This window comes from Limanda limanda, chromosome 5 (assembly GCF_963576545.1).
Source record: "Limanda limanda chromosome 5, fLimLim1.1, whole genome shotgun sequence".
NCBI classification, from domain to species: domain Eukaryota; kingdom Metazoa; phylum Chordata; class Actinopteri; order Pleuronectiformes; family Pleuronectidae; genus Limanda; species Limanda limanda.
Window position 1 is genome coordinate 3,202,690 of NC_083640.1, and position 15,406 is coordinate 3,218,095.

The 15,406-nt window shown below is 42.1% G+C and overlaps 1 protein-coding gene across 1 annotated transcript in view; it reads right to left on the reverse strand.

The window, feature by feature from the left end:
* The window catches only part of cfap299 (cilia and flagella associated protein 299), a 78,059-nt gene that overhangs the window by 50,237 nt on the left and 12,416 nt on the right, over positions 1 to 15,406 (reverse strand). The window contains exon 3 of the mRNA XM_061072400.1: positions 10,303 to 10,393. Within this exon, the coding sequence (XP_060928383.1) occupies positions 10,303 to 10,393 (91 nt within the window). The remainder of the gene's footprint in view (positions 1 to 10,302; positions 10,394 to 15,406) is intronic.

A 15,406-nucleotide genomic window follows, 5' to 3' on the forward strand; every position in this document is an offset into this window, starting at 1 on the left:
GCTGTGTGTCTTCCTAATACACGGATGGGAGGGTGAGTAAAAACATACCACAGTTCATGAGTCTATGAAAAATACAAATGAAAGGAATGTAAAAGATAATGTGGCCGTAAATAGTGATTGATTACAGCCATGAAGGGTTTTAGCCTCACAGCACAGGAGTGGATTTGAACGTCTCAAGAGAGAGAAGCTCGTGACCTTGATTTATCAAAAGGGAATATTCAGGCCACAAAAAGCTAAATGCATCCGTCCACCAAGTTTCGTGGAAAAAGATTCAGTTTTTTGGGGTTTAATCGTTCTTAGAAACTAAACAAAACAAAAATAAACCAGCCAACAAACAGACGGACCGGAACACAGAGGTATAAATACACCAGATTATCCCTAATGAAGTATTTCCTTCTCTTCAGCCGTGGTAGAAAAAAGACAACTCGGAAGTGAGCTCCTGCAGATCTGCGGTCTTGGTTCCAATGCGATTCAGGAGATATTAATACGAGACAGAACACAAGACACTGCCCTAATACCAAAAGCAAATAGAGTAATCCCTTCAATAATCTGTTTCCCAGTAAATCTTCCACTGTGTCCGACGCCGGGCTTGTTTAAGACGAGTGACACGAGCGAATGTGGTTCATCCAGACTCCCAGATGGCTTCCTCTTAATGCGAGACTTCCTCCCAGACACTTTAATATGATTGCCCATCTTCCCAGTGGCAAACCCAGCTGACGGATTGTTTTGACGGAGACCAAATGTGCTCCCGACGAAATTTAAAAAAAAAAAGGAAAAAAATCCCCGAGAGATTAGATTAAGTGTATCCGTTTTCATTTGCTGTGAAAATGGTCCAGGGGCCACATTTTTGGGGCGACGTCTCTGGACAATAGCAGCTGTTCATGTGGAGGGAAGGGGAGGGGGGTTCCCAGTAGAAACCATTACAGTGGGGGGCTCGTCCAGGCTCCCAGTGGCAGGACAGCGAGCTGGGCAGTGCCACTGGGATCCGCCTGACGTATCGTCTGATGTGAGATTTCACGGGTAAACCAACCATCCGCCCTGGACTGGTTTCCACTCGGCCACTGGGCACGTTCTCACTGGATCTGGCTTCTGTAACTGACCCACACTCATTACTCTCTCATTCACGAAAAGCTGCTCCTCCCCAGAAGAAACCTTATTCAAATAAGTATGATTTGGAAAAAACGCCGTCTATTATTCCCCCCGCTTCAAACTGTTGGTAAACTACTGCTTCATTTTGCTTTGCTATGTTATATGTTAGAGGTTATACGTTAGAGATTATATGTTATATAGTATGTGATTTTATTTTTATTTGTAAAGCCCTTGCCTGCCAGGTCACAAGATCACAGGTCCCACTTACTACGTACTTACATATATTCATACTTTTTAAAACTGAATATCCCCCCACTCCTTCACCCGGTAAACTGCTGCTTTTGTACTAAGATTCAGGTCACACTTGATAGGGACTTACCTCACATATATTCAAATTTAATATGTTATACATTATATGTTATATGGTATGTCAATTTTTTAAATTTTTGTAAAGCCTGTTTACTGTGTAGATGCTGCCTGCCATGTCCTAAGAATTTCACTGCTCCAATAACGCTGTCATTGGTGCATGTGACAATAAACTTTGATTTGATTTGATTCAATCGCTCTTGTATCAAGAGATAAAAGATGATTGTATATAACATGACAAGAAAAGCTGTGTCTCCCCAGAAGGAAACCTTATTCAAATTAGTTTGATTTGGATAAAACGCCGTCTATTATTATTGCTCAATCGCTCTTGTATTAAGAGATAAAAGACGATTGTATATAACATGAGGGGCGGTTTAATCTTTCTTTTCCTCATTCCTTTCCAAATCCCTCAGTGGCAGATCTGCTGCATCGAGAGACCGGGCACAGCTGCCATTTTGGCTGCATGGACTAACATAACACATAATGCTTTGGCTATCCATTTTCTTTTTATAGACTATAAGACACTCGCCATGAAATCCACGCGCTGCAATCAGCCAAGAGTAATATTTCACAGTTTCAGTGTTATGGTTTTTTCCCCGGGACTCGAGTCCTCCGGCTCAGACTCAGGGAAACATAACTCAAGGTTGTTAAGTTGTTCTGTTTGGTTCTTTCAGGATATATCAGTTTGCACTACTGCACAAATTGAACTATTGTTGTTTTATTTTTCTCTTCATCTGTAAAGATATATATTTAGATATATATTTTATTTTCTATTTTAAATTTTTGATATTCTATTTTATTCTATTTTATTGATATTCTATTATATTCTATTTTATACTATTTCTATTTTTATTTTATTATTAGGGCCCGAGCACTGACCTGACAGGTGAGGCCCTATTGAAATTGTAAGGATTATTATTATTATTATTATTTTTATTATTATTATTATTATTCAGGCAAATGAATTGGCTTTTTGAGGGCTTTACCATGCTCAAATTCTTACCAAAAGAAAGTTAGAAAGTGGTAAAAATTTACGTATTCTGGAGGAATTTTCAATGGGCGTCGCAAAATGGCTCAACAGTGCCCCCCGAGACCCCCCGAGACCCCCGGAATGTGTTCACATTGACTGATCTTCACAAAAATCGATACACAGGTGTATCATGACCAGACAAACAAAAAAGTCTCAGGTGCAATTGGAAAAACGCCACAGGAAGCCTGCTATTTTGCATTTAGTTGCCATTTTTTGGCCATATTCCACATTTTTACTTTGATGTACTTGTACTTTTGGTTGAAATTACTGGACATTGCTTAAAGAGAGCCTTTGACCCAAGTATTTCATTGCCAGCGACTGCTTCATGTTATCTCTGTGCATTTGACAATAAAAATCTTGACTCTTGAATCTTGAATATCACGTCAGGGGTTGACAACACGTCTTAAAAATATAAAATAGATGCTTATTGGCGTATTCTCATATGTCACAACGGATGCTTCCCCCCTCTAGACCAAAGCTTCTTTTTGTTTTCCACTTGATAGATGGTCAGAAACTGTCGGGTGACACCATTCAAGTCAAGGTCATCCGATAGCTCTGCGGGACTCGCTCCTTTCTAAAGACTGTCCACCTTGGTCCTGCTGCTTTGAAATCAAACTTGCCATTGTTGTTTTTACTGCCCATGACCAGAACAAAGGACCCGGGCCGCGGACACACACACACGGGCTGTAACGCAATAGCGCTGGGAATTCCTCTTTAATTTCAATGCTATACTTGATCTCTGGGCTGCATGACTGACCACCTTATTATCTATAGCGACAGGAGCTTATCAATACAGAACTGGCTGGGTCCACAGACCAAAGACAAACACTTCCTTTATGCAGGATGTCCCCTCCGGGCATGAGACACCCAGCGCAGGCCGACCAGCCAAATTCCACAACTCAAAGGGGCAGGAGAGCGAAAATCATTTCTGAACAGTCAAATTAGTCCCAAGAAATTCTTCTCAAGTGAGTGCGACATATTTCTGAAGCTGTTCAAAGCTCTTTTTGAATCTAAAATAACTATTTTTCTACTTTGAAGAATGAGAATTCCCTTTACAAAAGGCAACACAACTCCATTCCTACAAAAAACTCATTCACAAAAGTATAAATTTCAGAAGCTAATGCTGAAGTGAATAAAACAATCTACTCCCACTTCTTACATTTTCTGTATTATACAAAAAAGCAGACACTTCTCAAACTGCAGAGAGATATCTTTGTATTGTAGCCTGAACTATTTTAACCCTTTAACCACTGCTCCTGCAGCAGGGGCCTCACGGTTTGTTATTACTTAACAAAAGTTTTAAGAGAACCCCCAATGATCCGCCATGTTCAGAAGACTGCACTGACACCATGGATGGAAGCAAAAAACCCATGCTACCAACTTTCTGCAAAAACTTGGTTGGGAATAAGAATATTTAAATGTGTGTGTGTGTGTGATGTCGTGGTTTGAACTATTTATCTATATATGCGTATTATAGACTTTTTTAAAAAGAGGAGGACACGGCAGCTTCCAAAAAGGGAAGTCATTCTATGCCTATGGCCCCGAAAGTCCCTTTAAACACTTTTAACATTTCTGAAAAAGAACAAATGCGCAGCCGAGCGAATCCGAAACATTGGATTTTTAAACCAGATACAACATTTGTCAAGGAATTTGTAAAACGGTGTGAATTACAGTGTTTCATGAGGCCGTGGGAAAACGTCTCGGCCTGCTCACACTGCGGCTCAACTTCACCAGAAGAGAAATGTTCTGTTCCTGAGAACTGAGATTCCTTCATTGTTTTCAGCGATGTAAAATGCCTCTCATTAAGTGTGACACATTAATGAGGCCTTCCTGTGTAACTGCACACCAAATATTGCGAGAAATAAAAATCTTTGCGGGTGATTTTTCTGAATAATTTCCTCTTGTTTGCAGGTGTGACAGGTTGTGCGACTCCCTGTGGTTCCTCTTCAGCGCTGACACAACAAACTGACTTCTGGACAGTGCTGCTGCTTCTGGTGCTGAGAGCAAACACTTTGCCAGCTGCTTTGTTTTAATGAAGTTTCCTCTTGTTACCGAGTGAGTGATGGCTTAAGTGACGAAGTGAGAAACACGTGAGTTCACCTCTTCAGGGAAGTGAGACTTACTTTTAATGTACGATTTGCTCTGTAGTCACTAGAAAAGTCTGTAAAAGAATAAAAGTGATTCCACAACACTTGATGAAATATATTTTCATCATTAGTCATCATGTGATTGATCTGCTGTGCACCGTGAAAACTGTGTTATTCACTCTACAAGAAATATGTCAAATGCTATATAATTTATTACGTTTCTTAAATGAATGTAGTTGGTTTGAACAAATATTTTCAATATTCAATATGACAAAGGACATTTAATTGAACAGGTTCGTGGTTTCAATCCCATCACGCTGTGAATTTTCCGCTTATCTAGATAACAGCCTCACAGATGTAATTGACATTTTGAGGAAGGTTGACAAATGAAAAATTATAATAATCATAATACTGATAATTAACAACAATAATAATAAAAGCTTCAGATATTTTTGTCAGTAGGATTATGCAAAAATGACTTAACAGATTTGCTTGAACTTTGCTGGAAGGATGAGACACGAGCTAAGAAAAAAGCCATTAAGTTTTTGGATGGACCATTCTAAGAAGGAGCACTTTAGAAATTTAGAAATGTTTAGGGAGTTGTGAGTAAAATCAAAATCAAGAGGATTTAAATAAATGTTTTTATAAGGAAACTGTTGGGCCTTGGTGGAGGAATGTGCCATTCTAGTTTATTTCTTATATTAAATTCTAATTATTCAAGTCCTTAAGTGTCTCTAAGTTCTATCCCTGAGAGTAAGAACCCCACAAGTGGCTCAGTGCTTCGTGTGTAGCTGCTTCTCATTTGTTTTAACTTCACACTGACACCATCAGAGCCCAGGAAGAAGCCTTTAAGTTTGGGGGTGGGCCATTGTGAGAAGGGTCACTTTTACAAAAATGCTCAAGTAAAAATTCAGAAATGTTTAGGGAGTTGTGTTGAGCTGTGTTAGTAATTGTGGTCAATTTGTTGTCTCAGTGCTTCTCATTGTGCTCTTTCCCATCAGTTCAGCATTAGCTTGATGTGTTGTAACTTCACACTGACACCGACAGAGCCTCTTAACAAACAGCTGAAAACAAACAGGGAGCCGAGTGGGTGGTGGCAGCACACCTTCAGTTTCAGATGGGAGCCCTCAGGCATCCTGTGCAGGTGTGACCTGGATTTGATAAAAAACTTAACTTCTAACCCAGTGCAAATAAAGCCAAAGCTGCCCAGGTGCAGCTTTTGTTTGTGTGTGACTTTTGGCAGCGGAGCCGCTTTCGCAACAGGGCCGAGGGAGTGAGAGCACAATGAAGGAAGGGCACGGAACAGCCTGGAAGTTCAGCCCAGAGAGAGAGAGAGAGAGAGAGAGAGAGAGAGGACGGCTGCGTCTGCAAACTGAAAACCGAGAGCTCATGAGAAAACTAGAAGGAGAAATGTATCAAAGTCAATATTTTCAATGCAAAATAGGCCTGATATTCCTTTGCCTCTATATCCTGAAGGGCAGGGAACAGGAGGGGGGGGTCGGGGGGGCAGGGACCGCACACAAAGGGAAGATGAGCTCCGTTCATCAGGAGTCACGTCTGCTATCAATCTTTTGTATGTGGCCCGGGTTGGAAGAGACAGAATATAACCTGACGAGTGCATTAACTGACAGGTGTAATTTCAACCGGACTTGAAAGGCTCAGACAGACATGAAAGGAGGACAAAGGAGTGACTCCCCACCCCCCCCCACCCCCCGATGAATGGGGGCGGAAGATGACAATGAACATGTCATCCATTTAAAGGAATGCCAATTACTCAGCTCTAAGTATTTTCTTTTTGCTCGTCCTTTGTGCGACTCAAGCGGATGATTCTCTGCGTCTCTACGATCCTTCACAACACTGACGAAGCCTTTATGATAAATTAAAGGAGGTGAAACCCGAGAGTCAAGTCGACTTTACAACAAAGACAGTCAAAAGTTTACCGCCTCGTGTGGATTTGAAATGACTAGGGTTGCAAAGGGATGGAAAGTTTCCGGTAAATATCCGGAAAAAACAAATGAGGCAAATTAAACGCTGAGCAATAAAAACATCATTCAAAACTCTATTTTAAAGACGTATGGAACGTTGAGTTTCAACCCTCCACTGGTCATTCTTCCATCACATGCACAGATAACTCCCAGCATGCTTCACTCTACAGCAGGGCTACTGAGGCCTGCTGTAGAGTGCAGGACTAGTCAGGTAAGTTTCCATGATATTACTGGGAAAATATATTAGCATGCTGATTGAGGATTGTTCATCTGTTCATCTAGCCTATTTCCATTCATTTATCCATCAATTGTAAAATATGTTTACAGACGATTCCAATTGTTTGGCTAACTATTTATATCTCTGGCATTGCATTCGTGTTTTTTTACAAACTTTTTTCTCATCTTCTTCTACAGAACAATGCCACGTGCACTCTCTCATGTGTGGAGACATTTCACCCCATCCAATGTAGAAGGAAAGGCTGTGTACATTTGCAAATACTGTGCAAAGACCTATGTTAAGAATGACACAACGATGCAGAAGCATATAGTCAAGTGCCCAAAGTTTCCTCAGGGCTCAAATCAGCCTATGACAAAACAAAATGTTTATATTTATGTCTGTATATGACAAGGTTAATACAGTTAGTATAAATTACCCACAACATTTCCAGTTTATTCCTGTTAATTCCTGTTAATTCCCGTATATTCCCGTTAATTCCTATGGAAAGTTTCCAAGTTTGAATATTCCTGGAATTTTGCATTTGAATTTGAATTATCTAGAAATTAGTACATAAAGCATTAAGTACTCAAAAGGCACTTCTGGCAAGAATGAGTGTTATAATTATGGGAGATATTTGTAATAAGTGTGTATTTACAGACGTCAGTATTCATGATTGAAAATCAACAATTACTATATATTATATCACTTCAATATTAACAGCTATGTACCACTTCAATTGTCCAAAACATTTCCTTGTTCTTCCATTCTCATATTCATACAGACGACATTGGTCTTCAAATATATAACAGGCTATCTACATTTCATTTTAAAATTAAATGCGTTAGAGCACGAAACGCAGAATGACCTGAACGCCTAAAATAACAATAATGTGTAAACATAAAAATATAATGGAGGGATGGAAACAACGTGTTGGACGAGGGCTGCTTTGCATTAGGGCGGGGGGGAAACCTGCAGGGATGAGGAGCTGGAATGTGTTGGAGCGAGAGATCCTCGGGCTGGAGGAGCGTGGCCGATAGGAGGCGGAGTCATGTGTGTGACAAAAGGTCTTCAGAGAGTTTAACGCTGTGAGAGACGCCGCGTGACGCTGGGTGGTCTTATTATCGGACCTTATGGAGGATTAGAGGGAGTAACGCGACACTGTCATGAAGAGGATTTCAGGTGCAAGACAGATAAGAGGAATGGGAGGGGGGGAATCCGAGCTACAACATCCTCATACTGAGGTTAGCTAGAATGTAAAATATCATATATATATATATAAACACCACACATACCAATGCAAACCTGCAAATTCCAATTCGAGCATTAAACATTAACAGGAATGAACATGATCCAGATCCAACACATGTTTTACTGTACGTCCACACATGTGCACATGTTGTCTGGACTACATCTGCGTAATGTAAACACAGCGATGAGGTCAAGCCTCGTCAAACTGTATTAAGTTTAGCTGTTACTTAAACAGTTTCAAAGGCACGAGGTATTAAGTGCACCAATGTGGGTTCAATTTTAAACAGAGCGCGGCTCAAAGGAAAATAAACATCGTCCACAAATCCAATTCTCCAGCTCAGGGAAGCTCTGAGGAGATGAGGAGTAAGAAGAGGTGGGAAAATATCATGTCAGCAAAACAATGTTGGGAATCGACAACATGATATTTTGCTTGTTTTCGCTCTGGCTCTCGTTTCTGTATACAGGAAGTGATACTTTAAAAATCACTTAATCTTCCACAGGAGGTTTCTTTTAGAGGAGAGGAGAAAGAGAAGTTAAAAGACGGAGCGGTGGAGGAGACAGAGCTGTTTACACAGTGGACATCCAGTGGGAAAACTTCTGGTGTTACTGCCTCTGCTTCCCTCACTGCACTCCATGTGATCTCATAATTGCAAATCCCACGGGGGGGAAGGGGGAGTGGGGGGGGGAGCAGGTAAACGGAGGTCAAACAAAACTCCCTTCTTCCAGCACCGGTGCATCTTGGAAGTGAATTATATGAAGTGCGTCAACAGCAACACTCCCTGAAGAACGGTGACTGTACAACACTCCAAACCAACAGATTCCATTCATCATCGACTCCAAGTGGTCGCAGAGGACGGTGTTGAACGTGTTCGGAGTCAAAATATTCAGCTTCGTGGTCAGAGGTGAAAATCTCTCCCCTGTGCATCGAGTTCTATCGAGCAGACGATGCCAATGATTGATAAAATACACCTTCCTGGGCTCGTTAAACTGCAAAGCTCCACTACAGACGTGTCAGTGTAAACAGTGAACAGATAAACACCTACGTTTTCTACTTCCTCGCCCTTTATTTAAACATTTGAAGTCATAGATCGTATAAAAGGATGTGTTGCACATCTCTGCTTCCTCCCACTATTCAGAAGTTAAAATAAAATATATCAGACACCAACGCTTCCATCGTCCGCCAATGATGTCAAAACTTAGAAAGTTTGGTACACCGTTGACAAATGAAATGTTCCTGTGAGTTAGCGTCTCTTCCGACGTGAAGCCGGTATAACGATAAAGCTGTGGCGTGTGATACCAAATGAAACAGGTAAAGTCACCACCCGTACATGTCTCTTAAAGAAGCATAAACATTCTGCTGTTTGGTGGTATAATGTTTTCTGAGGTTATAACAGTTATCTACAGAAACCAACAGTGGAGTCGCCCCCTGCTGGTCATTCAGGAGAATAAAGGCTCCTGACAACTTCACACTCCCGTCAATACAACAGTAAACAGCAAAACACCAACGTGTACTACTCTCTCGCCCTTTAATGAAACATATCAAGTCATAGACTTTATTAAAAGGATGTCTCTGCTTCCTCCCACTTTTCAAAAATTCAAACAAAATATATCGGACACCAACGCTGCCATCGTCCGCCAATGACGTCAAAACGTAGAAAGTTCGGTGAAGTGTCGACAAATGAAATCTTCACGTGAGTTAGCTTTTCCTCCGACGTGAAGCCAGTATAACGATAGAGCTGTGGAGGGCGAGACCGAATGAAACCGGCTAAAGTCACCAACCCGTACATGACTTTTAAAGTAACATAAACCTCCTGCTGTTTGGTGGTATAATGTTTTCTGAGGTTATTACAGTAACCGACAATGGAGTCGCCCCCTGCTGGTCATCCAGGAGAATAAAGGCTCCTGACAACTTCACTCTCCCGTCACAGAAACTAAAAGCTCACCTCCTCAGATCGTTAACACCTCTACAGGCTCCTCCCCTGGCTCCTCAGGTGAGCACGGCTTTTTTATAAAGATTATTACGGCTGTTGAAGTGAAAAGCACACATCGGACAAGGTGGTTGGACTTTGGTAAACAGAGTTTTATGGCCGGTGGGGGGGGGGCGAGCGGCCGCCTCTCATGGTCTCTGGAGCGAGGGAGGGAGGAGGGAGGGAGGGAGGGAGGGCATTTCCACTCCACTTGACACAGTATGGATTTTGTTCCCAAACTAATGGAATTGCAGGAATATTTTGAGGGGAATCCCATTACGTAGCAGTTGCAGTGCTGTAATAATGTACTCACAGTCATCTTCCCACTGCGGTTGGCCTCCTCTCGCTCGGCCAGGGCTTTCAGGAAGTTATCTTTCAGCTCCTTTCCTGCACTCGCCAGTGTCCTGGAAAAGACAACATGCAAACGGGTTGAAATGTTTCTCTTAACCTGAAAGAAAACGTCACATGAAGACTTAAAGGGTCTTTATGGAGCGTTTTTCAACCTGAGGATGTTTCCGAAACCTTTGACTTCACTCGATATTTGTAACGACATTACTAGAGTTTCCAGGTTTGGAGGAAAACATGTGTGATTCATGAAATATTCAAATACCTTTATAGAATTAATAAGCAGGAGGCAGAAGACAGTGAGCGTGACACAGAGTCATGAGGCAGAGTCGAGCCAGCTTCTAATATGTCAGCACACAGAGATTCACCGAACCTGCCAAGCTCCCAGGACACTCCCGAATACTCTGAATACCATCGCACAACACAACACAACATCGTAAATAAGAGCAACAAAAAACTGATTGAAACACAACACGTGTCAGGATGTCACAGCTGAATGCAGAGGCACCGCTCACATCACACTTTAATGACTTCATATGAAACCGAGGCGGCTTTTTTCTTACACTCTCGGCCGGCCCGTTTCCATGGAAACAGGTTTTTTTTGGCACACTACGAGCGTATCCACACCTGAAAAAACATTGGCACTAATATTTGAACAGTTAACACGGCGGTACGAGCAACAGCACTGAGCTGTGCACGACTCTCATCGGATCCACGGCGAGTTAACGTCTCGTTCGGCTGTAAACAGCTCGTTGGTGAACTCTCAGCCGCGGTCGGAACTCAGAGGAACGGAAAGGTGTCGGGAGAAAAGGCAGAAAGGCAGAAAGGTCTCAGTCACAGGACGGAGGAGGAAGAAATCACTTCTGAAATGAGCCCCTGGACTCAGAATATTAGATTTTATATTGTATGTGTATATTTGCCACAAACTGAACTATTTTCTCATCATTTAAATGTAACTTTATAGTAACTTTGACAAATTCACCGCTTCATTTACAGCTGCAATATAAATTTTGTTACTGCAGCACTTTACAACATTACAGTGTTAAATCTAAGTGTTTTATGGGGTTGAAACCGGATTAAAACAATTCAGGACTAAGGGGAATAAACTTTTGAAATACAGCATAAAAATAATGAACAGTTTTAGGTACGAAATGAAACGCATGCAGGGAATAAAGATGTTGAGCAGGAGGCTCCTTCAGCTCAGAGAGCAGCTCCAGGTGAACCAGGGGAAGGGGGGGGGGACTGGCACAGCTGAGACTGTTTAACCAATCACCTCCCCCTGGATTCAGAAGACTTGGATCCGCCCCCTAACTTCATGCACTCACACATAAACCCACCTTATATCACAACGTAAAAGACAGGGATTCAGAATTCATGGATCCATTCCTAAATTGACTGGATTCTGTCTTGGCCCGTGACTTTTACTTCGTCTTCCTTCCTGTTTCAATCCTTTCAGAAGTTTCTGCGTAATCCTGCTGAAAGAACAACCTCCTTGGTGTCAGTAGAAGTTAAGATTTAACTCAGGAATAATCTGATCAAGAGAAAAGGACAGACTTCTATATGAAGAAACAGTTCAGGTTCATCTCACAGAAGTCGAGTGAGAGAAAATAATCATCCTCAAACTTTCCCGTCACAACACCTGCAGGTTTGAAACCCGGCCGTGGTCCAGTAATAAATCTGTTTCTTTCATTTTAATATTACTGCTGAATATTCACTCTCCCTGGATCCAGCTCCGTCTGCAGCTGTGGCCAACGAGAAGACAAGCTCGGTTATATTTTACACTAATGGTTCCTCAGATCCACTTTCCTCTCCAGGAGCACCTTCAGAAGCCTCAGCAGCCACAACACACTCGGACAAACAGCCAACTCCTGCTCTCTCCTCACATCACAGTGAGAGAGCTCCGAGAATCTGGATGTTTGCATTTACTAGAACTTGGGGAAAGGGTTGTAATTTACCCGAGTCGTTTGGCCTGAAAGTCTTAGAGGAATCACACGGTGGTAAAAGTGCAGGGCCGGCACATATTTGGAGGTTGGAAGCTCGCTCCATCTCCTGAGTGAGTGAAGGATTGCTGCTGGGTCAAGGGGGCCGAGGCCCCAAAGTAAACACAGGTGTTGAGGAGGCAAGTGACTGGGGTTACCCCGTCCAGTAGCTAAAGCAACACACACAGTCACGGAGAGTGAAGACTACTCGGGCAAAACAGATGGACCGCTGCAAGTTTGAGTTTCCTGTCAATTAACAAATTTCTTATCAAGCCTCATTTGGGAGGGATAACAAGAGTTTCTCTATTAAATGCTGGTTATTAGCGGCTAATGACTGCGTATGAAACCAACTGTGATCCAGCCCCAGGTCTTGTTTTTGGACTGTGGTCGAGGCAGGTGGGCGCTGGGAGGGATGTGAGCAGTCATCATGTGGCCTGGTTGGGAAAAAAAGAACATCTGTCTGAAAGCATCTGTCTCCCATACATGAAATAGTTTTATATTAAATACATATAGGTGCTGGTGGGGCTCTGTGTGAATGGAGATCGAGTTTCCAACATCTGCTGAGGTCATCCTCGCCAGTGGAAGACGATTGGTCAGTTGAACAAATCTTTTTTTTTTTACGTTGTCCTGAAAAGTGACCTCTGTCCAAGATTTGAGCAGAAAACCTGGACTGTTTATTGTTTTTAAGGCAGTGGTCCTTCCAGAGAACAGTTGTGAATTCAATGAAACTTGATCCACGACGTCCAACAGGAGCAAAACTGAGCAGAACAAAAGCTGCTGTTGAAATGTGATTTTTAGGAGCCTAAAATTATCTGCAGCACAGATTTAGAAAAATAGCAATAAAGTGTAAATGCTAAATATTAAATTAAAAACATCATAGATATCCGTCCTCTACATTTGCTAAAATTGAATCCTCCTGAAAAGTGAACGGCTTCTCTCCTGGTCTGCACTGTTCCACCGAGTTTCAAGAAAATCAGTTCAGTAGTTTGTGCGTTATATCGCTAACAGACAAACAAATGGAAATGACAACACAATATCCCCGGTGGAGGAAACTAAAGCATGAAAATGTCACACAACCAGAAACTAAATATGACAAAAAACTAACAGAAATCCATCATTGAGGCTCTTGATTGTCCCGATGTTGAGTTTGTTATAAGAGCAGAGTTCATGTAACGCTTTGTGCGTCTCCGCTGGGGGTGAACAGCTGTGACTGCACAGCTACTTTCCTCCAAGTGTGTTTACGCTCGTGTAAACAAAGCATTACAGTGAAACCAGCTCAGCCAAACCAGAACCCAAACCCGGGGGCCTTCCTCCCGCAGCCTGAGCGCCCTGAGCCGATGGTGTGCTCCCAGTAACCACCCAGTAACCACCCAGTCTGAGCCTCTCACACACGTCCTGGGTCTCATGTTGGTCAGGGATTTTCTTTTGTATAGATTTAGATGGATAGAAATAAAGTTCTGACAGGTCCAGGAGTCCAATAAACGCTGGTTCCACCGCTGCTTCACTTGATATCGTAAAATGAGACCTCACAGATTCATGGCCTGTCAATCAAACCAGCCACCTGCTTAGAAAGGTTCTTTTCCACTCCTTCACTGGACATTTTCTCTTTTTACTTTGGTTTCAGAACCAGTTTTTACATACATTCCCTTTTCTCCCTTATTTAAAACTTTAATTTATGCATCGTTACAAGCTCTGTGAGGAAATAATCCAATGTGCTTTGCTTCTAAATCTGATTTTGTGTATTTTAGTGCTATTTCCACCAAAGATGACACAACCCTGTAAAACCTGGCCTGCTTGCACTTTCACCTTTCTTCCTAAGTGCCTGCTGTTCCTGTGTTTACCACTAAATACATTCACATCCGTCACCTTCAGCCGTGTGTTAACCCGAGAGTCAGTGACCTGCAGCCTAAACAATGATTCGTCTCTCTGCTGAACTCAGAGACAGCTTCGCTATCTGTTTGCACAGCTGACCGGGGGAACTGCACCGAAGGGCCACAGAGAAGAAGACTCGCTAGAACATATCGTGAATAATGTTGATTATCCCGTAAAGACGCTGCGTGTCGAGGTTTATATATTGGACGTGAAGTTATAACCAATCACCAGCCAGATCAGTTTTTATAGCATCCAGAAACCAATTAAAACCAAATTTAGTAAAAGAATAATCAAAAGGACTACCCTAAAATCACAGCAACCACTTATGTGTGTAGTTTGGCTCATATTCCATCTGCTAACATGGAGGAGGCGGGTTTTATGAAGGCAGCTAACCACCAGGGGGCGATCCGGATGATTTGGCTTCACTTTTGGAGAGTTTTCATGTTTCTGAATGGGTGAATTCATATAACAATTTACTGCAGCATGTCGCTTTGCAATCTAACTGTTGTCCAAGTTTATCTCAGGTGCAGACGCCAAAAATTGCAACTTCAAATAATTCCCTGCATAATTAACCAAGAGTAAGACCGATAAAATATCTTTCGAGGATTCAGAGACAAACATTTTCTTCTCAAATAGTTTCACCAATAAATATCCAGGGACTGAACAAAAGGTGTTTTCAGAGAGATTTTCATTTCATGGACTATCTTTTCTCCTCTGGACAGACAGACTGAAGCGTTCATTAGCTTCTGACGCTGGGACAGATGGGAACACTCAATAATAACACAGCGATTCTTTAAGAAACAACACGCACTGTAACAGCATATTTTTTCCCCGAGTGCTTGGGGAAAATTAATCTTATGGAAAATATTATTTTGGGCCCGGTGGACGTCGAGGGTAAATTCCACACAGCATGACAATTTACTTTATTTTGGGCTTTTTCTAGAATCCTCTGTCACCTCTGATTACAATGAGCCGAAGGTATCAGTTACACATGTGCTACGCATGATATCCTACCTGAGGTTTCTTTGTGTATTGTGGCCACATCGGCTTTTGGGGGGGTTGGGGGGGGGGGGGCTGTGCTGCCTGAGAGGTGCGTGTTCTCGAGTGTGGATCAAAAGAGGCATTGTCATCTTTTTCATGCTGACTTCTTGGATCTAATGTTGGTCAGGGATTCTTTTGTACAGATTTAGATGGATAGAAATCAAGTTCTGACAGTTCCAG